The 26,163-nt window shown below is 41.5% G+C and overlaps 1 protein-coding gene across 9 annotated transcripts in view; it reads right to left on the reverse strand.

Moving 5' to 3' along the window:
- The window catches only part of CCDC88A (coiled-coil domain containing 88A), a 356,902-nt gene extending 338,400 nt beyond the window's left edge, over positions 1-18,502 (reverse strand). For 6 of the 9 annotated variants that reach the window (XM_030557801.1, XM_030557800.1, XM_030557799.1 and 3 more), the window contains exons 1-3: positions 18,030-18,160; positions 17,192-17,497; positions 16,993-17,093 (exon numbers count right to left, since the gene is read on the reverse strand). In XM_030557801.1, coding sequence (XP_030413661.1) covers positions 16,993-17,093; positions 17,192-17,254 — 164 coding nt within the window. In that variant the 5' untranslated portion in view covers positions 17,255-17,497; positions 18,030-18,160. Of the gene's footprint in view, positions 1-16,992; positions 17,094-17,191; positions 17,775-18,029; positions 18,161-18,194 lie in introns of those variants that run through there. The other 3 variants (XM_030557794.1, XM_030557795.1, XM_030557793.1) reach the window with 3 other exon arrangements.
- Between the last annotated feature and the right edge of the window lie 7,661 nt (positions 18,503-26,163).

Below are 26,163 nucleotides of genomic sequence, written 5' to 3' on the forward strand. Positions count from 1 at the left end.
TTAAAATGAACATGTGCTGGGTCATCATTCGAGACAGCTATAACATGAAATATATGGCAGAATGCACGTAAAACAGAGCAGGAGACAAATTTGTGACTGAGAGAATTGTAATTAACACATCACTTTTTTAACGAGCATCATCAGCATGGAAGCATGTCCTCTGGAATGGTGGCTGAAGCATAACCAAGTGTAGTATCTGGCATGTAAACATCTTGCAACATTGGCTACAAAAGTGCCATGTGAATGCCTGTTCTCACTTTCAGGTAACGCTGTAAACAAGAAGCGGGCAGCAGTAGGACTGAGTGGACTTGTAGGCTCTAAAGTTTTACCCGGTTTGGTTTTTAGTGCAGTTATGCAAAAACAACAAAAAAAATCTACATTTGTAAGTTACACTTTAATCATAAAGAGACTGCACTCTCTTTAGTATTAAAGTGTATTAAAAAATACTATTTCTTTTGTTTATCATTTTTACAATGCAAATATTTGTAACCAAAAATAATATAAAGAGTGTACTGTACAATTTGTTTTCTGTGTTGTAAATGAAATCAATATATTTGAAAATGAAGAAAAACATCCAAAAATATTTAATACATTTCAATTGGTATTCTACTGTTTAACAGTGTGATTAATTTTTGAGTTAATCACATGAGTTAACTGCAATTAATAGACAGCCCTACAATTTAGACACATGTAGAGCAAAACATTAAGGGCCTGATCCTGGTAAAATGGAACTACTCACATGGATAGAATTAAGCACATACTGAAGGCCCTGTCTTGACGTGCAAAAGAGGTGTGTTTTTTCACTTGGTAGCTCACTAAAGTTACCTAATAATGAACAAAAAGCCTTCTTAATGCTTGTTAATACACAGACTAACATTTTAAGCCATGTTAACTGGTCATGTTTTAGACTAGGTTAAACATTTCTGTACCGTTTTGGTACACACAGTATCATAAATATACAGCCACAATCTTCCAAAGCCACCACAAAATTACTTCATATATTTTTTCCTGAAGGGCCTTGTCCCGGTGCATGACTCGCCACTCCGGCGCCGCCTGCTGGTCATCTCAGGGAATTCGTGTTTCCAGCCTCCAGAGTGCCCTCTGCAGGCCAGTGTCCCGCTGCCACTGGCTCTCATGTCCCTCCCAGGACCCAATGCCCCTTGTCTTTGGGGTGCTGCCCCCTGGCAAAACCCCCGCAGCCTCAGGGTCTCCCCACCCAGGGGAACCCCTAACCCTCTATCCCAGGGGTCCCCGACATGGTGCCTCTGGGTGCCATGGCGCCCCCTAGAGCATCCAAGGGCACCCACCTACTAGCTGCCAGACAAGCAGCCACTGAAATGCCGCCAACAAGTGGCAAAGTCAAGAAGCAGTACTGCCAAAATCCCGCTGCGACGCCTCTTGATGATGCTCCTTCACAGCAGCGATGCCTCTTGATGTTGCTGCTTCACGAGGCATTTCGACGGCTGCTTGTCTGGCAGCCACAGTCCTCAGCGGCTAGTCGTCCGGTGCCCGCCCCATGGAAAAGGTTGGGGATCACTGCTCTATCCCCACGTTGCCTCAGTCATGATCTACTGCCATTCACTATCTAGCCCCCGCTCACTGGGGCAGACTGCAGTGTAAAAGCCACTCATCATAAGTAAGGGAGGTTTGGACCTGCTGCCTCCGCCTACCCATGGGCTGCCCCCTGCAACTCAGGTACCTAATTGGCCTTCCACTAGGCCGCAGCCTGGAGGGTTTCCAGGCCAGAGCTCCCCCAGCTCCCTTGGCCTTCCCCCAGCCCTGCTCCATTCCAGGTACCTTCTCTCAGCTCCCTGCAGCCAGGTCCCTCCCTCTCAAAGCTAGAGAGAGTCTATGTCTGGCTTCTGGCCCCAGTCCTCTTATAAGGGCCAGCTGGGCCCCCATTAAGCCAGCCACAGATGTGGCTGCTTTCCAATCAGCCTAACCTTTCCCCTGCCACAGCCCACTCCCAGGGCTGTTTTATGCCCTTTTAAGGCAGGAGCAGGTGATCACTCCACTACAGGCCTTGTTTAAAAGGGGAAAGGAAAAAAAAAGAAAAAAAAAAAAAAAACATCGAGCAGCAAATGTCTCCCTATAGCTGCCAGTGGGATTTATTTTAGAATTTTTACACATAATGTAAAATACGAATAAGAAACATGGAACCAAATTTTAGAAAGGTCATAGCCCAAAGTGTTTTACACCAAAGAAACAGTAATAAAAATTTAATTGTAAACAGAGTCCTAATAACTAGGTCCCCTAAGATATATTTTTGTGCACATTCAACAGTATAAATTCAATAAATATTTATTATTTATCAACTTGTTTCTGCCGCTCCCCCATCCCAAAAATATAGCATATTTACAGTTTTAAATTTACTGAATCATCATACAGCTTTTACAAGACCCCCCCCTTTCCAAATTCTCCCTCTAAAGTCTAGCATTTACATGAAAGGGGGAACATCTAATGAGGGAAACTGAATCAGTAGGGTCTGCCTAAGCAGTAGCCTTTGACACTGCCTCCGCTCAAAGAGGAACAGGAGTACTTATGGCACCTTAGAGACTAACAAATTTATTTGAGCATAAGCTGTCGTGGGCTACAGCCCACTTCATCGGATGCATGGAATGAAACATATAGTAAGGAGATTATATTATATATATATATATATATATATATATATATATATATATATATATATATATATATATATATATATATATATACACACACATATACACATATACACATACACAGAACATAATCCCAAATTGGGAGTGAGAAACAGAGAAAAAATATAGAAACAAATCTTTTAATTTCAAAATGGGGGATTATATCTGTTATTTGGCTACCAACCCACTTAACTATCAATTAACTGGATTCTAGCAGAAAAAAAGAAAAACCAAGCATCCCACCCCAACTAAAGCACAAGCTGTGTGACCTGGAACAATACTTTACTGCACTCTTACTCAGTTTTCCTTTCTAGCAGTAAAACTGAGATAAAATACACACTTCACAGGCTGTTGCAATCTACCCTACTTTAAAACACAAGTTGATTAAAGCACACTAGGAAACTTTTAGTGCAACAGCAGTAGTATCCTATGGCTACACTTTTCGGAGTAGCAGCCGAGTTTGTCTGTATCCATAAAAAGAACAGGAGTACTTGTGGCACCTCAGAGACTAACAAATTTATTTGAGCATAAGCTTTTGTGGGCTACAGCTCACTTCTTCAGATGCACAGAATGGAACATATATTGAGGAGATATATATACACATATACAAGCTCCACTGACACTATGGCTACATCTATACTTGGAGTGTGATGACCAACTCGAGTACCCACACTCACACTAGCTCTCATCAACCTAGCGCATTAAAAACAGTGGTGTGGCTGCCATGGCACAGGCTAGCCACCTCAAGTACAAACCTGCTTAGAACCCACGGAAACATACTTAGGGTGGCTATTCCATGCCACTGTTCACCACAGTCCATGCTATTGCAGTTACACTACTATTTTTAGCTCGATGAGAGACAGTGTGAATACATCTGCTCAAGCTTATACTCACACCCTCAGCTCTAGAGTGAAGAGGAAGACTTAGTACACCATAGATTTACACTCCAGCTTGCCACTAACTAAGTGTGCATACAGACACATATTAAGATGGCAAGTCTTTTTTTTTTTTTAAACTAATCTTCAATCAAGTTTTGGTAACTAAATCCCCTCCCATCTGTGGTATAAATTGGTGATAAGGACAAAGCTAGCAAGATAGGAAATTGACTTCTGACACTTATGCTAGATCTACAATAGGAGCACTTAGCCGGTACAACTATACCAGTACACTAGCCCAGCTAAGCAATCTTAGTGTAGAGTTTGTCTGCAAAACTGCCATTTTGCAAGTATACCTTATTCCATTACAGTCCCCACCCGTACCCCTGAAGCAAAATAAACTACACTGGCAAAAGCATAGTTTTGGCAGTAAAACTCCACCTACACTACAAATTTTTGCCTGCACAGCTATGTCAGTCCAATTTGGTAATTATTCACACCTCCGACAGACACAGCAGCAAAATTTCACAATGTAGATCTGAGCTTATTTATGTCAATAAAAGTCAGTTCTCCCCCTTAAGCAACCCTTCTGAATCAGAGGAGTGTTTCACCTCCACTCGACTTTTCGCTCAACACTGGGTACGCCAAAGGGAGTTATTAGAACATTAAATATGTGGGTTTTATGCATGATGAAGTATTTAACAGTTGTAACTACTGTTTATGAACAAACTGATAATTTCATTGCCAGACATCAACTGTGTTATGGCAGTAGTTGCTTTTCAGGTTAGGAATTAAGATAGCACCCTATTTTAAATCCAATTTTTAAAACTTTTCTCAACTACCACACAAAATTCTTCAGTCTTCCTTAAGTTTTGCACACATCTCATCTGAGGCCAATTTTTTACTGGAAAATTGTCAACGTTCTAAATTACCGTATTTTGAAATTTTAACTGAAGTTTACCTTTTTGAAACTTATTCTTATACATCTCTATCCTGATATAACGCCACCTAATATAACATTAATTCAGATATAAAGCGGTAAAGCAGCGCTCCGGGAGGGCAGGGCTGCGCGCTCCGGCAGATCAAATCAAGTTCGATCTAACGCGGTTTCACCTATAACACGGTAAGATATTTTGGCTCCCAAGGACAGCGTTATATCAAGGTAGAGGTGTATTTTTTTGCTTCAACATATTTCCAAAATGGATTGGCCTAGAAACTCCAGATTTGTTTAGTTTTGTTGGCTTTGCTGAGAAGTGCCTTTTAGTATTTTTCAATAGGGCATTTAATATATAAAGAGGGCCTCTATAAAAAATGTATAAGGGGCAACACTTATAAAACATTTATAGTATAAATGTTATAAACAAACACAGACCTTCTGGCTCCAGCTGCTAGACTGAACCAGAGTTGGGGAAGTAGGAGGCCAAAAGGAAATTTGGTGGAGCAGGAGTCCCAGGAAAGATATGAAGGTGAATGCCTGGAGATGGAGGCAGGAAAATAAAGATACATATGCACAGGTGTCATGGAGTTGTGCTCCCCAATCTCAGAAATATCTTAGAGCAGAGGTCGTTGGCAGGAGAGGACCAGGGTATTAAGGAAGTATGAGGGGGAATGAAGGACAGTTTACTTAACCGCCAATATAGAGAGGTGAGGGGGTGCCACAGAGAGGACATGGAATAAGGACAAAGGAAAGGGGGCATGGAACTGGGGGAGGACATATAGGGGTGTGTGCGTATGCATGCGAAGGGGACCTTGGGGAGAAAAGAAGGACAGGGAAAGACCAACTGTTGGAAAATTTCCATGTGGATATGTCTCTCCATGTCTTCTATTCCTTTCATCCATCCACTACCCCAATATATGACGCAAGTACAGATCCTACCACCATACACCTTCTATGGACTTGCTAACATGCAAGACGGATGCCCTACTTTAGATAAAATAAATCATTAGGCATTTATAAAATCCCATTTCTTATTGACAGGATCCTTCTCCAAAAATAATATTTATGGCCCTGTGTACACGGCAGCAATGGAATTTGTTGTGGAACTTCCTCCTCGTTGCACAATTGCACTCCACAATCTTAAATTTCGTTTTAAAAAATTCTAGCACTTCTGATAGCAAAGAGTTAAAAATGTGGACAAATAAAACAAACAGTGACACTTGCCTGTGTCTGTAACAATAGGTCTGAGAAGTGTGAACCTGCCCCATTCATCTTAATTGAGGGAAGAGGGCATGGACTCTGCAGCTGCAAAATTTGACATTTTTCCAAGGTGCTACAGAATTCAGCATTCTGCTTCTAAATTCACCTAACATTTTGTTTTCCATCTCCCTACCCTGGCAGGACTTGCCTGCAGCTGCCTCTTGCCTCCAGCTTTCTTCACAAGGAGGAGTTAGTTGGATTACAGTGCACGTTTTGCATACATGGCACAGAAATGAGAAGGAGGCTGTTGAGTAGGCCGCCTGCACAATATCATGGGAATTGAGGGACCCCTGAGTGCAGTCAGCCAATAGAAAAAGCAGAGTGAAAATAAACACTTACCCTCTAAAATAATACCTGTAAAAATATTGTTGAGAATTATAACTTACTAATTGATGTAATATTCATATTTTCAACCAAAAGACATTTTGGGCATGGGTAGCAGGAATGAGAGTGCAATACAGTAAAGTAATGTAGAGTCTGGTGCTACAGAATTTGGTCTTGTGCATCAGAGTTCACCAGACCCCAATAATAATCTAGTTATTTTTTAATTTGAGTTTTGTATATAGTTTTGCAAACTTGAGCTGAAGGCAGTGTAAGTCACACATGGGGCTAGTGACTGATAAAGATTATACACCAATGGGGAATTAGTTGGATTCCTTAATATAACAGAACAGTCAGTGTTCTCATGTAAAAATACTTCATTAATAGGTGGAGATGATCCTGCTGGGAGATGCTAAGTAGCTCCTCCTGACGCACCATTGTGTTACTCCATGCTGATCAAGAGCAAGACCACCCACGGTACTGATTGTACAGTCCTGAAAAGGAGCCCAAAGAGCAGTAGCCAAACTTGAACTTTAGCTGAACATAGCTATTTGTTTATTTTCTCCAATTAAAAAGCCAAACTCCAGGAAGGAAGAGAGTATTGACTCCACACAGTGTATGGACTGTTTTAGAGAAGGATGAGAATGGTACCTACTCATACTTAGTATTGCTAAAGCTGAAAATTTTAACTCTAAATGGCGAATTTCTAGTTTATTTTTAAATATGCTTGATTTAGCTACCATTAGTTTTCAAGACCTAAATTCAGCTCTTTGAAAGTGATACTTGCAATTAGTCTGTGCTGCATGCTCTTTTCCCCCCCATCATTACCAAAAGGTTTATATCCCAATAGTGGCACTATTTCCATAATAGACATAAAGCACAATCAAAGGAACTCTTCCATAAGACCATAATATAGCTGCAGGACACTGTTATACAGCTGAAAGCTCATGGATGGTGTAAATGTAATGATAGTCCCAAATCCTGCAAACATTTACATGCTGAACTTTATTTAATGGGACTAAACTTTGAAAGATCCAGGCCACAAACTATACTACTGTTAGATTTCCATAAAACAGAAAAGATGCCTACATAATATAGAATGCCAACTATTAAAGCTAAAACAAAAACAAGCTTTCCATAAGAGACTGGTTACGACTGTCTTGTCGCTTTCATACTTTAATAGTATGTAAACGTAACAATTTATGCATCGAGTACAATTATCTTTGTTAATCAACAGGTTTAAGGATTTACTGAGTATGCAGGTTATTCCACTGACAGTGTTATATAAATAGCATTTGATGTTAGCTGTTTCCACATGAGAACTAACAAACGTTCGAGTTTCTCCTTTTGTACAAAGTCCTGCGGTCTTGACATTCCCGCATACAATAAAATATTTGAATGATCTAATGTGCTGCTGAAATTGTATTATGTGATATGTTCCTATCTACTGCAAAAAGATAAATTTATTTTCTTAAATATAAGCAAAGGTGAAAATGTATTAATTCTCACATAAGAGTTGGTACTCATAACACAAAAAATGCAGTAGTCACTACTGAGTCAAAGAAATTTTCCATTTGTACAAGTTTTTAAATAGTTTAGTTTATTTTGATAAAACAGTACTAATCGGAGTATATCTGAGAAATTTATCAATGTAACTTTAGACAACTTTTTTCAATTCAAAATATAATTTCTCTTTACTTTGTATTTCTTTTAGTAAATAGTACTTTAAATATGTAAATATTTAAGTTACAAGCCTTCTATACATCATAACCGTAACACATTTATATAGCAAGAAATATTTTAAGATTAAAAAATAGAAGATTAATAGTCAGGGCCTTTGTGATCTATGGATGAAAATATCTAAGAGCTAACAATGTGTTACTGTGTAAGTGCATGCAGAAGTGCAATAGGAGCACTGTATCAGAGGGGTAGCTGTGTTAGTCTGGATCTGTAAAAGCAGCAAAGAATCCTGTGGCACCTTATAGACTAACAGACGTTTTGGAGCATGAGCTTTCGTGGGTGAATACCCACTTCATCGGATGTACCCACGAAAGCTCATGCTCCAAAACATCTGTTAGTCTATAAGGTGCCACAGGATTCTAATAGGAGCACTATATACATTGAAAAAATTAACTAAAATACAGTTTTAAATACCGTTTAATCTATTTTAGGTACGTATATGGTGACACTTATAGTAGTATCTGAGCACTTCACAATCTTCAATCCATTTATCTTCACAGGGAATACTATTAACTTTATTTTACAGGTGGGGAACTGAGGCAGAGAAAGACTTGACTTGAGTGACTTGAGTCATACAGGAAGTCTGTGCGGAAGCAGGAAATCACATCCATCACTCCCAAGTCTCAAGCTACCTTTCTAATCACTGGACTATCCTTTCTCCCTTAAAGAGTATTAGTTTGGAAGCTGTCTCTGAAGTTCCCAGTAAAGGAAGAGATCCTCTGAAGTTTGTGTATCATATGGCAGTAGTTCTCAAATTTATTTAATTGTGCTCCCCTTCTATGTGTCTATAGTAGTTTACATCCCCCCCACCACACAGGTACATATACCAATTAAAAAAAATGCAACTCATTAAATATTAAAAATAGTAAGGCATTGATTCAAAACAGAACCAACGATGAACTGTAATAAGAGCAAAAGCAAAACTGTAATTCTGGTCGATGCTATGACACAGTGTACACAATTAATCGTAAGCAAACAGATTAACCTACAGTTGGCAATGACTTTGTATAATGATATGTAATCTTACCAGATATCCATCAACATGCACAGCGCCATCTAGAGTCAAATGCATAACACCATCTGAGGGCCTGATATGTCTCAAATAAACAGCTTTGCTAATTCATTGTTGTGGGTAAAATGTGTGCAGTCACACAAACACAGAGAATACATTACATGGCACCCAGGGTGGCCTGCCTCTTCTCCAGTTTGAGAACTTCTGCCATATGGCAGGGTCTCTCAAACTTTTTTCCCTGAGTCCCCATCTGTGTAGCTGCGATAGGCACTGCAGCCCACTATTAACACTTCTTGAGGAAAGTTATTCATTTTAATTTTTACACACATATTAACTAAAATACTGTAAATAAACAATGTACATGTTTCCTTTTCATTTTAAATTGCACCAGCAGACCACCCAGGCCCACAATCTGGGAACCCCTGCTGTTTAGTACCTGTTTTAGTTTCATCTGCATTCAAAAGGAACCAAAAAGATACATGCAAAATTACAAAGCATAGAAATTTCTCTTTTCGACTGAGAACTGGTGAAATCAATGTAGATACAAATAAAAGTCTCAGTACCCACTATATTCCTTCTGGAAACAAATTATTCTGACTGACATCCGCTTCCATAGTCATGAAACATCTTAACTCTTGGAAGTAAAGTTTGTCCAGCTAGGAGTAGGGCACTGTAAATGCCAGACTAAAATTCCTGATGGGTGGCTAATCCAGGACAGAACCAATGTCCCTACTTTAAATCACACAAATGTTTTCTCTAACAAACAAAACCTCCTTTTAGACTGCATAACTTAGACTTGTTTTAACATAAACCATCTCTAATCTGAGATTAATACTCTCCTTCATAAATTCATGTAACATTTGTTTTAAAACATTTGGCAAAAATGAAATATGTACCAAAGCAGAAAAGCAGCAGGGCTTCAACAGTTGAAACAGTGTCCAATTGTTCATGTTCCGAACCTACGTAAATTGCTTACTGTCATGGTTTCTCTACTCACATATTAACCACCTCACACCCACCTCCAATACTGACAGCAGAAACAAGTACTGTCATCCTATAAAAAGGTTTCAGTCAATACATATTGCTAGCTGTACTCTGGCAGTAAAATACTAACATTAATAGCATTTGACAATTGAAGCAAACTAGTGTAGAATGTTAAGAAGCTGATGCACTTAATGTATTAGACACCTACTTTCTCTAACACTTCTCACATCTAACGCAACTATCACTCCTAATGATTCTCACTGGAACAACAGTTCATGCTCTCCATTGGAGTACAAAAGTATGTAGGTGTAAATAATGTTTCTTTCTAACCCTATCACGAGATATCTAGACAATTATCACATTATGATTTTTAGAAAACTTTTCAAAAGCTGGAGTGTCTCAAAATGCATTAGTACTAGTTTTTCTGTCACACTTCTCTTGTACATGGTAACCAAAGCTTTAAAGAAAGAGTATAGGTAATAATACCAATGAATGTTAAGGTTCATTTTAAAACTGCATCTATCTTTAAGTGCATATCTCTGTAAGGGTTTTAAACTGCTGACCGTTGCTGTAATATCTGAGCACTTTCCAGGTAAAATCAGTAGCAACAGCAAAGTGCTCAGTGGACTTCTTGGAGCTTTTGGATCTCCTCCATTTTTGAAGTAACATTTCTGCTGGAGGCACAGCTTTGTTTCTTGAGCTGTTTGTTTGTTTCAGTGGGTGTTTGGGAAGATGAGTGGAGATTCAACATTATGAGTGTAATTCTTGCTATAGTGAAAAGAACATGTATGGATTATCTACAATGTATGCTCAGCATACAGTTTTTCAAACTCGCATATCCCTTTTCAAAGGAAGAAAAGTAAGTCTTTGATGAAAAACTGCAAAATTCCAAAACTGACATTTTTGCCATTGTCATAAACAGATAGTTAAGGGTTAATAGAACAGGAGTACTTCATGTCTCTTTTGCCTGTAAAGGGTTAACAAGTTCAATGAGCCTGTCTGTCACCTGACCAGAGGACCAATCAGGGGACAGGATACTTTCAAATCTTGAGGGAGGGAAGTTTTTGTGTGTGCTGTTAGATTTTGGTTGTTGTTCTCTCTGGGTTCTGAGAGTGACCAGATGTGCAACCAGGTTTCTCTCCAATCTCTCTGATACAGGCTCTTATGTACTCAAAATAGTAAGTACTAGGTAGATAAGGCGAGTTAGGCTTATATTTGTTTCTTAATTTGCAAATGTGTATTTGGCTGGAAGAAGTTCAAATTTGTATTTTGCTGAAAGGATTTTTATTTGTACTTGTATACTTAGGCTGGGAGAATATTCCCAGTGTCTATAGCTGAAAGACCCTGTAACATATTCCATCTTAAATTTACAAAGATAATTTTTACTGTTTTTCCCTCTTTAATTAAAAGCTTTTCTTGTTTAAGAACCTGATTTTTTTATTCTGGTGAGACCCCAGGGGACTCGGTCTGGATCCACCAGGGAATTGGTGGGGAGAAAGGAGGGAAGCGGGAGAGAAAGGTTATTTTCTCTCTGCGTTAGGATTACTTTCTCTCTCAGGGAGAGTCTGGGAGGGGGAGAGAGAAGGAGGGGGGAAGGTGGATTTTCCTCTCTGTTTCAAGATTCAAGGAGTTTGAATCACAGTGATCTTCCAGGGTAACCCAGGGAGGGGAAGCCTGGGAGAGGCAACCGTGAGGGAAAGGATTTACTTTCCTTGTGTTAAGATCCAGAGGGTCTGGGTCTTGGGGGTCCCCGGGCAAGGTTTTGGGGGACCAGAGTGTACTACGCACTGGAATTCCTGGTTGGTGGCAGCACTACAAGTACTAAGCTGGTAATTGAGCTTAGAGGAATTCATGCTGGTACCCCATCTTTTGGACGCTAAGGTTCAGAGAGGGGAATTATACCATGACAGCCATACTTTACCTACTTACAGACAAGACTATCTGGTTGTCAGTGGAACTTGGATTGGGTCCTAAAAGTCAACACAAAGGCTAAAAATGAGCCTTTCAGTTGGAATACAGTCAAGCCTCAAACAGGAAACATTTTTTTTCACCCTTGCCAAATATAAAAAGAGCTGTTGGAGAGATTTTGCTCAAACGTCAAAGAAACTTCAAATTTGGACAGAGTGCAAGCACAGCAAATTTCAACCCAAAAAATTAATATTATGGAAACAAGTTACAAACATGAAAACAGAAGGTTATAAATGAAATTATTTTTTACAAATATAGTAATATTGGACACCACCAACTCCCTCATCTCTATTTCTAATGTGATGCACAATTTATTGGCCAGACTATCAAATCTTCTTTTTTTTTAAATTATCTCTAACGGATTTTAAAATTTAAAAAAAAATGTGTATATTTTTGCATTTTATCTATACATACAATGACCACTTTTCTAAGAGGATGACATTCTTCAGGATGTGGTCCAAGATTTATACACAAAGACAAGACAAAAAAGCACCAGGGCCTGAAGCTTGGGCAGAGATCCTCATGACAACTGTACCTGTCGAGTTTGTATTATTTTTAATAATTCAGAGGAAGACTACGAGCATATTTCTACCAGTATCTTTTCTCAGAAAAAATTCCAAAGACTTGAGAAAGTGTTCAGAATTTCATTCCTGATTATTTTCAAGATTAAACTATTAAGTTTTTTACCAAAGTTAGTGATCAGCCTCCAATTTAAAATTAAACATTTTTATAATTAATAAAAAGTTCTGTTGCCAGAATATACATTCACGTAGCTGCCAAATTACTTTAACTTTTCTGATCTGGATTATGTCAAATTCAATTATGCAGTAACAACAGTGTTTCAATAAATTCATCAGTAGAAGACACTGTACTTTTCAATCACTTACACATTTATGCAACAATAGCAGCTTTCTAGAAGAAGATACACATTTTTAAAAAGACTTCACCATACTTTTCACATCTCTCTGCAGGATCTATATTACAAAAATAAATTTTAAATATTGGTTCTACTGAAGTTAATGGCAAAAGTGAGACTTGACTTCAGTAGGCCCAAAACTTGGATTTAAAGTTGCTCAGTACATCCAGTATACAGTGTACATAAAATTAGTAATTTTACAATATTTTTACCACAAGTGAAAACAGTACAAAAATAGAGTACACGAATGTGCCTGGCCATCACTGGGCAGTATTCTTGGTGAACAGCTGTCATTGCAAGCTACTTACACATTGGTATATATCTACTTATGTGTACAGTTATTCCTATCTAGATATCCAAGCATAGGTTAAATTTCTATAGGAAGACTTTAAAATATCGTGGGGAGAAAAAATCAAGGGGCTGCTTTAAATGAGAAGTTCTTTCAACCAGTACCATTTTGCTTCTTATTAGTGAAGTACAGTACTACAGAAATGTACATGTGACAGATAACAGGGAGTCCGGTGGCACCTGAAAGACTAATACAATGGTCTCCAATGCACCCGCATCCTGGCCCCCGGGAGAGCACCCGCCGAAATGCCGCCGAATTTCAGCAGCATTTCGGCGGGGACACCTTTCGATTGTCACCAACAAGTGACGTCATCAAGAGGCGTCGCTCCCAAATTTCGGCAGGGACACCTCTCAATGACGCCGCTTGCCATTGACAAGTGACATCATCGAGAGGCATCACTCCCGAATTTTGGCGGGGATGCCTTTGACAAGCGACGTCATCGAGAGGCAAGTGGCGTCATCAAGAGGAGTCGCCGCCAAAATGCCGCCAAAATTCGGAGGCATTTCGGCAAGTGCTCCACTGCCGCAGTGGTCCTTCATCTGGCACCCGCCAAACAAAAAGGTTGGGGACCACTGGACTAACAGAAAGATGTCACTATCTGGGCAATATACTAGTAAGCAACGTTCCATAGTCACAATTGTGGTAGAAATCACAATACTTCTTAATAAACTGACGTTTACTGCAGTTCTGTTTTTACTGACACTTCAATAAGTGAAGCTGTCATAAACAGATAGTTAAGGGTTAATGTCTCTTTTACCTGTAAAAGGTTAACAAGCTCAGTGAACCTGGCTGACACCTGACCAAAGGACCAATCAGGGGACAAAATACTTTCAAATCTTGGTGGAGGGAAGTTTTCGTTTTGTGCTGTTTGTTTTTTTGTTCTTTGTTCTCTCTTGGGACTAAGAGCGACCAGATGTGCAACCAGATCTGTCTCCATTCTTTCAAACAGTCTCTCATGTTCAGAATAGTAAGTACTGGCTAGAAAAGGCGACTCAGTTTTATGTTTGTTTTCTTAATTTGCAAATGTGTATTTTGCTGGAAGGATATTTTACCTCTGTTTGCTGTAACTTGTAGCTTAGGCGAGGGGGGATGAAGTCCCTCCAGTCTATGTATAAGCTTAGACCCTGTAAACATTTTCCATCTTGATTTTACAGAGATTTTTTTTTTTTAAAGAGAGAGCTTTAAATTAAAGAAAGAAAAAATAAAAATTGAGACTGATTTTTTTCCTTGTGTAAGACTCAAGGGGACTGGGTCTGGACTCACCAGGGAGTAGTGGGGGGAGAGAAGGGGAGGGAAGATTAATTCCTCTCTGGTTTGGGATCCAAGGAGTTTGGATCAGTGTCTCTCTCAGGGTAACCCAGGGAGGGATGGGTTCAATATGAAAATTGAAAGGTGGATAAGGAACTGGTTAAAGGGGAGACTCCAACGGGTCATACTGAAGGGTGAACTGTCAGGCTGGAAGGAGGTTACTAGTGGAGTTCCTCAAGGATCAGTTTTGGGACCAATCTTATTTAACCTTTTTATTACTGACCTTGGCACAAAAAGCGGGAATGTGCTAATAAAGTTTGCAGATGACACAAAGCTGGGAGGTATTACTAACACAGAGAAGGATCGGGATATCCTACAGGAAAATCTGGATGACCTTGTAAACTGGAGTAATAGTAATAGGATGAAATTTAATAGTGAAAAGTGCAAGGTCATGCATTTAGGGATTAATAATAAGAATTTTAGTTATACATTGGGGTCACATCAGTTGGAAGCAACAGAGGAGGAGAAGGACCTTGGAGTATTGGTTGATCACAGGATGACTATGACCCGCCAATGTGATATGGCTGTTAAAAAAGCTAATGCAGTTTTAGGATGCATCAGGCGAGGTATTTCCAGCAAAGATAAGGAGGTGTTAGTACCATTATATAAGGCACTGGTGAGACCTCATCTGGAATACTGTGTGCAGTTCTGGTCTCCCATGTTTAAGGATGAAATCAAACTGGAACAGGTTCAGAGACGGGCTACTAGGATGATCAGAGGAATGGAAAACCTGCCTTATGAAAGGAGATTCAAAGAGCTTGGATTGTTTAGCCTAGCCAAAAGAAGGCTGAGGGGGGGATATGCTTGCTCTTTATAAATATATCAGAGGGATAAATACCAGGGAGGGAGATGAATTATTTAAGCTTAGTACCAATGTAGGCACAAGAACAAATGGGTATAAACTGGACACTAGGAAGTTTAGACTTGAAATTAGACGAAGGTTTCTAACCATTAGAGGAGTGAAGTTCTGGAACAGCCTTCCAAGGGGAGTAGTGGGGGGCAAAAGCCATATCTGGCTTTAAGACTAAGCTTGATAAGTTTATGGAAGGGATGGTATGATGGGATAGCTTAATTTTGGCAATTGATCTTTGATTATCAGCAGATAAGTATGCCCAGTGGTCTGTGATGGGATGTTGGATGGGATGGGATCTGAGTTACTGCAGAGAATTCTTTCCTGAGTGCTGGCTGGTGAGTCTTGCCCACATGCTCAGGGTTTAGCTGATTTCCATATTTGGGGTCGAGAAGGAATTTTCCTCCGGGGCAGATTGGCAGAGGCCCTGGAGGTTTCTCGCCTTCCTCTGCAGCGTGGGGCATGGGTCACTTGCTGGTGGATTCTCTGCAGCTTGAGGTCTTCAAACCACAATTTGAAGACTTCAATAACTTGGACATAGGTTAGGGGTTTGTTATAGAAGAGGATGGGTAGGGTTCTGTGGCCTGCTTTGTGTAGGTGGTCATACTAGATGATCATATTGGTCCCTACCCTAAAGTCTATGAGTCTATATGGGGAAGTCGAGGGTGGGGGGGAAGGAGGGGGAATGGTTTATTTCCCTTTGTTTTAAGACCCAAGGGATTTGGGTCCTGGGTCCCCCAGGGAAGATTTTGGGGAGATAGGGAGTGTACCAGACACTGGAATTTCTGGTTGGTGGCAGCGCTATCAGATCTAAGCTAGGAATTAAGTTTAGAGGGGTACATGCAGGTCCCCATTTTCTGGACGCTAAAGTTCAAAGTGGGAATAATACGTTGACAGGAGCACTTATTTTCTCCAACATACATATTTTCTAGATTGTGACTAATATATTAATCTAATTCATTCATTCATGTCACTTTCTGTAGCTCTTATATAATTATACACACCTTTCAAACAATCAAAATTTTCGATAATTAGTTTCTGATACCAAGCAGAAAAAACTGTGTTGTGTATGGTTTGTGGCAATAAACAAAATACTTCACTGATCATTTTAGCTTCTATAGCATGAATAAAAATGTAGCCATACAACAATGCACAACCAGCGCTTACTAAAGTTTCTGATCCTGTAAAAACAAAGTCAAAAACAAGTCTATCCCTCTTAGCATGCATGCAATATATAACAGTGCATCACACAATTTCAAAAAATCCTATACCACAAGAACTAAAACAAACATTAGACCCTCATCAACAGGCAAATTATTAGTCATTCTGGTCATTAATTTTAATTTAATTTATATCTTATTTTAAACCATTTATGTCAAAATGAAACTGTATTTACAGGTATTTATAAAAATACAATTTCTATGAAATCTTACATTTCATGATCCTGTGGGTCTTGCACCACATACTTTGCAATTATGTCATTTTTGCCATACTGTCTCAGACTTGCAAATTCTAGTGGCAGTATCATATAATTAACAATACAGTTCCAGATTTTGAATAGTAAATTTTAGAAATATGTTTTCTATATTAGAAAAAAAATTCCAGCAAAAATAAATTAAACTAAATATAGTATAAGTTAGATTCTCCTCATAGCTGACCACGTGAATACTTTTAGCCAAAACACAATTTTATGATCAGACATATTTACAATGCGATGCCTGGAAGTCAAATGACATGTTGAAGAAACAAAGGACTTGACAAAAAATAAAATATACAATGACAAGAAAAAACACATACATGGGCACTTACATTTGGCGCATGACTTCGTTCAAGAATATGCCATCCACTAGAGCCACATATTCCTCCAGGTTGCTCCCATTTCCTCCAGCTAAGGGTCCAAATGTCTTAACCTAAAATATAATCATCGCCATGACACTAACTCCACTTCAATCTCTGCAGCTAGATATTTACCCTTAAAGAAATGCCATTTGTGAAAATTAATGCTTACCCAGGTGACAAGAGGGCTAGATATAAATTGCTCCATCAGGGGTGTGAATATCTCATTCTCCATTTTATAAAAAAGGCTAAAATCAATGTGGCTCCTTTGCTTCAAAAAATACAGATTTGCCTTCTTTGTAGCAACTCTCTAAAATACGCCAAGGATTTAGCAGCAGCAAATGACCCCCATTTCTCCAAAGCAATATAAAAAACAGTGCATTGGCAACTGGGATTTATCCTCTTCTTTTTAACAAAAAAGCAATCGAAAGCCCATCTAAATTCATTTCAGCCTTCCCATTCATGGGTCTCTCCAGTTCTACATAGTGAAGGGGAAGACGGAAGGAAAGAAAGGAGGAAGGCTGTTGGAGTCTACATCAGACCAAAAAAAAAAAAAACCCCTCCAGGCTACCACAGCAACTCCTCATTCAGCCAGGGGAAGCCCCAGTTAAACTCTCCAGGCTAATCGGCCCCCAGAGCAAGGAAAGGAGGAAGTGAGGGGCAAATACCACTCACCAGCCTCCACCTCAGATTAAAGGTTTTGCCGACGAGAGGCACAGCCTCTGACCCCGCTCCCACCCCCACCAGTGTCACAGGCAGCCCAGGGATAGGGAACCAGCCCCCTCAGCAGCGAAGGGAAGCTATTGCTCATCTGTTCCCCTTTTTAGCCCCCGCTGTCACCAGCTGAACTACGACAGAGAAGGGACAAGACCCCTCCCTACACGCACCCTGCCTCGCCCCGTGATCTCGCCCTCCCCCACGCCCGCTGCTCTCGCAGTCTCCCTCCTTCCCGCGGCTCCTCCGCGCCCCACACCCCTCCTTGGTGCTTTGCTGCTCCTGAGCCCCCCTACCTCCCAACAGACTCCTCAACCCCCCTGCTTCCCTGGCTCCTCAACGTCCCGCTGACCCTGAGAACTAATTTCCTTTGCAGGAACCGCCACTCTTCCCTTCTCCAAGTAACGGCCACCAAGCCCCGATCAGCCCCAGCACAGCCGCATCACACTCTCTATCCGCACTGCTCCACGGAAAGCAAGAGCGCATGGATCGCTAGCGCCTCTCTGCAAAAGCGAAGAGTAACCCTCCGCCTCTGCCTCTGGATGGTGGTGGAATTGAGGAGGGGGATGGGAGACCACCGCATGACTCGCGCCCGCGCACACGATTTCAGCTCGCGCAGTGCAGCTGAGCCAGCAGAGACGCGCGTCTACGGAGGGGCGGGACGGAACGGAACGCGGGAGCGCGGAGAAGCTTCAATGGACTGAGGGTGAGCGGAGGGCGCCTTTGCCCTCCGGCTCTTCAGAGAGTGGACTGTTCTGCCTGTGCGCGCGCGGAAGGAGACTGATTCAATTTGACTCTGTGGGGAAAAGCTGTGCGAGGGAAGAGTGGGGTGAAATCCCCCTGGGGTGGGGCAAAGATGGAGTCGATTTTCTCCAACTCCCCTTGAGGCGAAAGAGAGGCGCTGAATTCTCCCATTTCTGCCTCTTGCGGATGAGGTGGTTCAGCCACGCTCATAAACGTGGATCATAGGGGGGTTTTGAGGGAGAGGGTCCTTTTTTTTTTTTTTTAATATAAAGGTGGAATTGAGATATAGACGAAACCAGTCTGCTTGAACTGGGGACAAAGAGGGGAAGGAGGACGATCTTGTTAATGATGACAAGCAATTTGTTCACCAAGGCTATTGTCCTTGTGCTGTCTCCTCTTTCTTGCGCATTCAATTCTCACCTCAAGCATTATATTAATATAGGGGATTTTATGTACTTAATATACTCAGACTATTGTATTGACAGAGCAGTATGCAAAATCTCAGACTAAATCCAACCGCTCCCGTGACAGGAGAGAAATTTTAGCTGCGTATTTTCCAGATAACTTTATCTTGTTTTTCCAGCACTCCAACGTGTGTGTGTACACTTTCCTTTAAAAAAATCAATTCCCTAATATGGTTGAAATTAAATGTTTGAAAAAATTCCAAATAGGGAAACAGATTGTGGTTTTTAACCTAAATGTCTGGATGCTGTATCTGTCCTAATTCTCTAAGATTAGGAAGGAAATCTCCCTTAATGATCTCTTCTCTTCTATACTAGAGAGGATCACTCTGTAAAAGAATAGAAGAATAAATTATTGGTTGTGGGGGAAATAGTCTTTAAATCAGATTTCAAATAAAAGAGATTTACTGGTAAATTATTAACACACAACAAAAGTTGTAGATTTGGGTAGCTTTGCTTTGCAATGATGAGATTTCATCTCTCTGCTAATCAGTCATGGATGTATATAAAGCAAGGTCTTCTTTCTCTTCTTCCCTCCCAAAACCAGATGAGTAGGGAGGTTTCATTATTAGTTTTGCCATGAAATGGGAATAGGCAGAAAAAAATGTTGTGAAATCTTGGACCAGAGTAAAGGTCTGGTTATACGTGAGTGAAATAACAGCCAATAAACTACTAGCCCTTAAAGACCACTACAAAAGCATTTTTGTAAAAGCCTGAATAGCTAACCAGTAAGCTCTCTGTGAACTATAAAGCATTTCCTGCGAATTAAAGACTGGCTAGGAGGAATTGCTGATCTAAGACTCAGCTAGAGGTTAGTAACACCACTTGGTCTTCAATTCCTGGAAAATGCTTTGTGCTGACATCTGTGTTGTTGTTATGAGATGAACATTTGATGAAACAGTTTTAAAAGTATATTTTGTTTGAGTTTTTTCCAGCCTGTGTGTTGTATGCCTTCACTGACAGCAGGAGCTCTCACTTTATGCATGTTCTGGGCATTTCTAGATGATGAGTATAGTTTGCAGTGTTGTAGCCCTTTTGGTCCCAGGATTTTAGAGAGACAAGGTGGGTGAGGTAATATCTTTTATTGGACCAACTTCTATTAATGAAAGAGAGAAGCTTTTGAGCTACACAAACATGAAAAAAAGCTCTGTGAAGCTCAAAAGTTTGTCTCTTTCATCAACAGAAGTTGATCCAATAAAAGATATTACCTCATCCACATTGTTTCTCAGTATACCAGCAGTCAGGCCACTGAATTTATGGTATCCATTTTATAATTTATTTAAGAAGTCCATTGCAAATTGGTGCATCTCAGCAAATGATTCATAGTTAATTACAAAGGCTGGAGGTGTAGGCAAGGGAAAACCAACACATAAACAAAATGGGAAAATACATTACTATTTTTTTTTAGAACAACCACACAGTAAAATTGCCAAGCTCCTATAATTGCTGTAGTTGTGAAACTGCAAATTCAAGAAAATTTATCTTGATTTCTGTTATACATCCTCAGATTAGCTTCAGAATTACTGATGGGTTGGTCATTTATCGTTGCAGAAGTGGCTGCAAAAATAGGGACTATTGAGGGTTGTTTTATTGAAAGTGTTGCTCAGTATGTATATGATAACTGATAAGACAGCATGGTGCTAGGTACAAATACACTTGATGGTACCCAGATATGTACTTCTGTCTCAGCCAATCATGGCCACTCCATCTTGGCACTCTTTCATTCAAGATTGAAGAGTGACATAAAACAGTTAGTTGAAACTAAACCACTCTATAGGAAAGGTATTGGTGATGGGATGGGGAATTGTGCGTGATGGCAAATCTATCTACTAACAGGGTTTGCCCTGCCCAGGGTTTGTAAAGACACAAAATGTGGAGGTTTTTTGACCACATACTGAAATATGGAAATCCAATTTTTAGCAGTTTCAAGAGGGCTTTGTTCACCTCTGAAACATTTAGAAGTTGTGACTTTTCTTTTATGGCACAGAACCACATCACTGAAATCCATGTCTTGCAACCTATAGGATGGATTTCAATAATGCTTTTTATTTGGGGCTACATGACTGGTTATTGTATAAATAAGCTGTAGAATTGCCCCATGACCTTTGCTAATAGGCTTCAGTAATATCTGAGGAGTTTGGCAATCTGTGTTCACTGCCTATTGAGTGAATGCAATTCTAAGTCTTAGCATTTCAAGCCATGAAATCTATGGTTTACTTTAGGAACTGTTTTGTGCTCTACATCCTGCTGCATCAGACATAATGTGGTTGGAACTGCTGTTCATCTCTATACATGATGTAGGAATGATGGAAGGTACTTTCTCTGTCCAGGATCCATGGGATGCTCTTCTCACTGTTTGCCTCAGTATACTCTGGCATCCTTTTGGACAAGAGTCAAAACTTTATTTACTTCATAGTTTTATACCTATGGTTCTGTATAAATAATTTGTGCTCCAATCTGATCACCCCATTTCAAAGCTATATAGCAGAATTAGAGAGGGTGCAAAGAAAGCTGATTAAAATAATTTCAGATATGGCAATATTTCCATGTGAGGACAAAATAGTAGGAACTGTTTAATTTAGAGAAAAGATGAAGAAGGGACATGTGAGGGGTATATAAAATAGTAAATAGTATCAAGTTCAGTTAGATGCTCCTATTTACCCTCAAAACAAGTAAAAAAAGGACATTTAATGAAATTAAAAGGCAATAAATTTAAAATTGCTAGAAGGAATTTAAAAAAAAACCATAACACGGCCTTTTGAACTTGTTGCCACACAATATCAGTGGGTCAAAGAGTTAGCAGAATTCATACCAGGAGTGTATGTTTTTACGGATGAGTATATCCACTGTTACATTAGGTAGGGGAAAAATAATTATAAGGCACACGAAGCCCACTTACTTGTATCTCTTATCATTATTTTTTAGCTTATCTACTGTTCCTCTTAATTTGGTATCTACTTATTCATGGAGCCCAGTCTCAGGTAACATGCAGTGGGAGAGGCTTCTGTCTGGTTAGGGGAAGGGTAGAGTTGTGGAGCTGACACTTTTCCACCATTCTTCTGCAATCTTTCCCCTCCCCCATATACCAGTTCAGGGACCCTCCATTCACATAAAGTAGAATTAACAACTTGCCTCTTCATATGTACCTTATTTTCACCATGTTACCTTATGGTGAAAAGTGTTGGTACCAGCTTCATGGATGTACAAGTTAGACAGATTTATGGGGCCAGATATTAAGGGCTTCATCCTGCACTCTTGAAGTAAATGGAAGTTTTGCCAGTGATTTCACTTGGCACAGGATCAGGTAGTTAGAATTCTGAAAGTTCTGAGACATCGGTTTGGAATTCAATCTCTTTTTGATTGAACTGTTCTTGGCTTTATTTTTTAATTTAACTTTTTGAGATCTTTGCAATTTCAGTTTTTATCATTTGTTAGGTTTAATTTATACAAAAATCAGTTGTTAAAAACTTTTATCAAGGGGCATAAATTCTGCAGATTGCTACTTATGTAAGTGAGAGTGTGCAGGATCAGTTTTGTACTATTTTTTCCTTTTTAAACTAACATTCCTCCCACTCCTCTCCGGTTCTAAAAAACCTTCCACAACCTTCTAAAAATTTTAAATTAAAAAGAAAAGCTGAGGACATATGCAAACATTCTACATACATGGCAAGTGGCTGTCAGCAACACTCTAAAGTCCTCCTGCAGCGTGGTCTGCTACTTTGGATGAAATCGTAGACATCACTTAAAAAAAAATGAACAAAATTATACTTACCAGCAAAGATCCATTCTACTCAGAATTTCAAAATCTGCCTTAATTACATTAGTTCCTACCGATCTCCTACAGGGTAGGATTTAGTTTATTTTCCCGTCTTCTCCATGGAATAGGAAATTTCATTGGGGGGGGGTTGTTTTTCAGTTAAACTAAGTAGGAAAACGTTTAAAGCATTATTTTACTTGTAAAATATAGAGACATTTGGATATTTTAAAATAGCTTTAAGGATTATTGATATTAACTCTTTTAAATATTCCAGAGCCAAACATTATCAAGAGTATTTTGTATTTGTATGAAATAGTTCATTCAATAATCTATCTATATGCAGACAGAGGAAGGAAAAATCCTGTTCTTTCAGATTTATATTGTCTAAAACAGATCTGATAGTACTTAATACAGTATGTGACCTACTATTGCTGAAAGAACAGCTTTAAGGATTAACCTTTTTATTTAAAATGTAGTGTTGTTGTGTAAATACATTTGTTATAGAAGAGAATTTCTGAGCCATAAGAACATTAGTGAGTTTGAGGCACATGTTAGGAAGCTTCTAGAGAGAGCATTATATAAACATAGGCACCCATCATCTCAGCGGGACCCCAGTCTGCCCTCTTATAAAGAATACATTCATTAGAACCAGGACTGGCACTTCAGAGTAAATTTCTGCCCTGGTTCAGCTAGCCCCTAGGGACAGTATAGCACCGGGGTCAGCAACCTATGGCACAGGTGCCAAAGACGGCACACAAGCCGATTTTTAATGGCATGCTGGGTCCTGCCGGGACTCCAGTGAGCCGTTAAAAATCCTGCTAGTGCGGCAAGCCGCAGGGTCCGCACTCCCGGGCTGGAGCGTCCGGCCAAGCGCAGCGAGCCGCCGGCCCCTCCCCTGCCTTCCCTCCCTTCCCCTGGAGTCCTGCCGCCGCGCGCGCAGCGCTCTGGGGGCCGGGACTGCGCGCTCCCGCGGGGCAATGTTTGGCTTTGCAGGGAGGGAAAGACACTCCTCGCTCATCCGGAGCCCCGCCACCGCACGTGCAGCCCCACCCGTCAGAATGCTCTGCACACAGCGGCAGGGCTCCGGATGAGCGGGGAGCCTCATGGTAAGGGGTCCGCGGCGGGAGGGGGGTTGGACAAGGGATAGGGGCGGTCGGGGACAGGAAGCAGGGTTGGATAGGGGCATGGGATCCCGGGGGGATCTCTGGAGGGGGCAGTTAGGGTGCAGGGGAGGTGAATAGGCCATGGGAGTCCCGGGGTCTGTTAGGGCATGGGGAGTGGATAGGAGTCAGGGGACAGGGAGCAAGGAGGGTCCTGGGGGGGTCAGCCAGGGGACAAAGAGCTGGTGGGGGTTGTATGGGTCCAGAGTTCTGGGGGTCCTATCAGGGGGCGGGGAGCGGTTGGATAGATATGGAAGTCGGGCGGGGGGTCTGCCTGGGTGCGTGGGTGTGGTTAAGGGTCGGGGCAGTCAGAGGACAGGTAGGGGGTAGGGTCCTAGGGGGGTAGTCAGGGGACAAGGAGTGGGGGGGGGGTTGGGGATTCTAAGGGGGGCAGTCACCCAGCCATCTGTCCTGAGCCTTGACACCACCACACACACACACATACCCAGCCCTCTGCCGTGAGCCTTGCACCCGCACACACCCCAGGCCCCTGCCCTGAGCCCTGTACCTTCCCCATATGCACCCAGCCCTCTGTTGACTCCTTCACACCCCCCCCACGACCCCTGCCCTGACTCTGGCACCCCACACATACCCAGCCCCCCCCCCACCCTGACACCTGCACCCCCTCACATGCCGCTAGCCCTCTGCCCTGACTCTTGCACTCCCCACATCCCCAGCTCCCCCACATCCCTTGCACCTCACACATCCCCACCCTGAGCCCCAAACGGGAGCTCCTGCACACACCCCCACTCATTCCCACGTGCACCCCTCACACCAAATGGGAGCTTCCCAGGTAAGAGCCCTCACACCCAAACCTCCTGCCCCAACCCTGAGTCCCCTCCCTCATTCTAGCTCCTGGCGAGACACTTCACCCCCAGCCCTGTCCTCAGTGCACTCCCACCCTCAGCTCAGTGCAGAGAGAGGAAGAGAATGGGTCAGAACCAGGGAGAAGGTAGGTACCCACTGTATGTGGGCAGGGCCGGGACCCCAGACTGGCAGCGGGGTGAGCGGGTCCAGCAGCCAGGATCCCGGCTAGCAGGAGCCAGCGGATGGAACCCCTGAGCGGCAGTGGACTGAGCGGCTCAGCCCACTGTCGGTCTGGGGTCCTGGCTGTCGGCCCCTTACAGCCTGCTGCTGGTCTGGGGTTCTGGCTGCCGGACCCTTCCGAGCTGGGGTCCTGGCCGCAGGCCCCGCTCAGCCCGCTGCCAGACTAGGTGAACAGAACCCCAGACCAGCAGCGGGCTGAGCGGGCCAGCAGCTTAAGATCAACATTTTAATTTAATTTTAAATGAAGCTTCTTAAATATTTTGAGAACCTTGTTTATTTTACAATACAACACTAGTTTAGTTATATAATATATAGACTTGTAGAGACAGACCACCTTAAAAAAACATTAAAATGTATTAAAATGTATTACTGGCATGCGAAACCTTAAATTTAGAGTGAATAAATGAAGACTCGGCACACCACTTCTGAAAGGTTGTCGACCCCTGGTATAGCATATTGCCTTTACCAGTCTATGTGTGCAAAGTTCCAAATCCTTCTATTTTTACTCAGGGCTGAATTGTGATCTCTATGCATGTGAATTGCCCCCTCCCTGTAATGAGCCAAGTATAAACCACCTCTGTGTCATCCTCCTTAGAACTGTATGGAGGACCCTTGGGAGGGGAGAATGAAGGTATAGACATGATCAGTCTGCAACAAAGACCCCAGCTTCTCAGATAATACAGTTTAATTGGAATCTAATCTTTCATTTAAAAAAAAATCTAGCTCTCATAGTTGCAAAGAAAAGGTTGAAAATGTGACCTGGGCATAATTAATGTGGTGATGTCTGCTTGAGTCTGCAGAGAGCCTGAAACAATAGCTATGAGATGTGTGAACAGCCCCATTCATCATTTTAATGTCAAAATGCACTGGTTTGGGAATCCCTGCCAATATCACCCCAACTGGGGGCGGGGGGGGGTGTTACGAGAAGGAGAATTCCACTCCACCCACCCAAGCAGATACACCCTGACTGATGCAGAAAGCACCACAGGGGCCTCTCTGCTACATCCACTGTCTTTTGGGGGAAGAGGGGCAAAGGAAACTCCTGTTGCTGCTCTCTCTGCCTCTCCTGTTCAGGAGATGGCCCCCAGTGCCACTGTCCTTGCTTCTCTGGAAGAAGTGGAGGGGGTCTTTTATGCCACTAGTACTTGAAGTGAGAGGCAGGGCTCCAAGGGTATGACCATATTGTGATGTGCCCAAGGCTCCAGATGAAATGGTTACTCACCTTCTCGTAACTGTTGTTCTTACAGATGCGTCGTTCATG

The sequence above is a fragment of the Gopherus evgoodei genome, chromosome 3 (assembly GCF_007399415.2).
Source record: "Gopherus evgoodei ecotype Sinaloan lineage chromosome 3, rGopEvg1_v1.p, whole genome shotgun sequence".
Lineage (NCBI taxonomy): Eukaryota > Metazoa > Chordata > Testudines > Testudinidae > Gopherus > Gopherus evgoodei.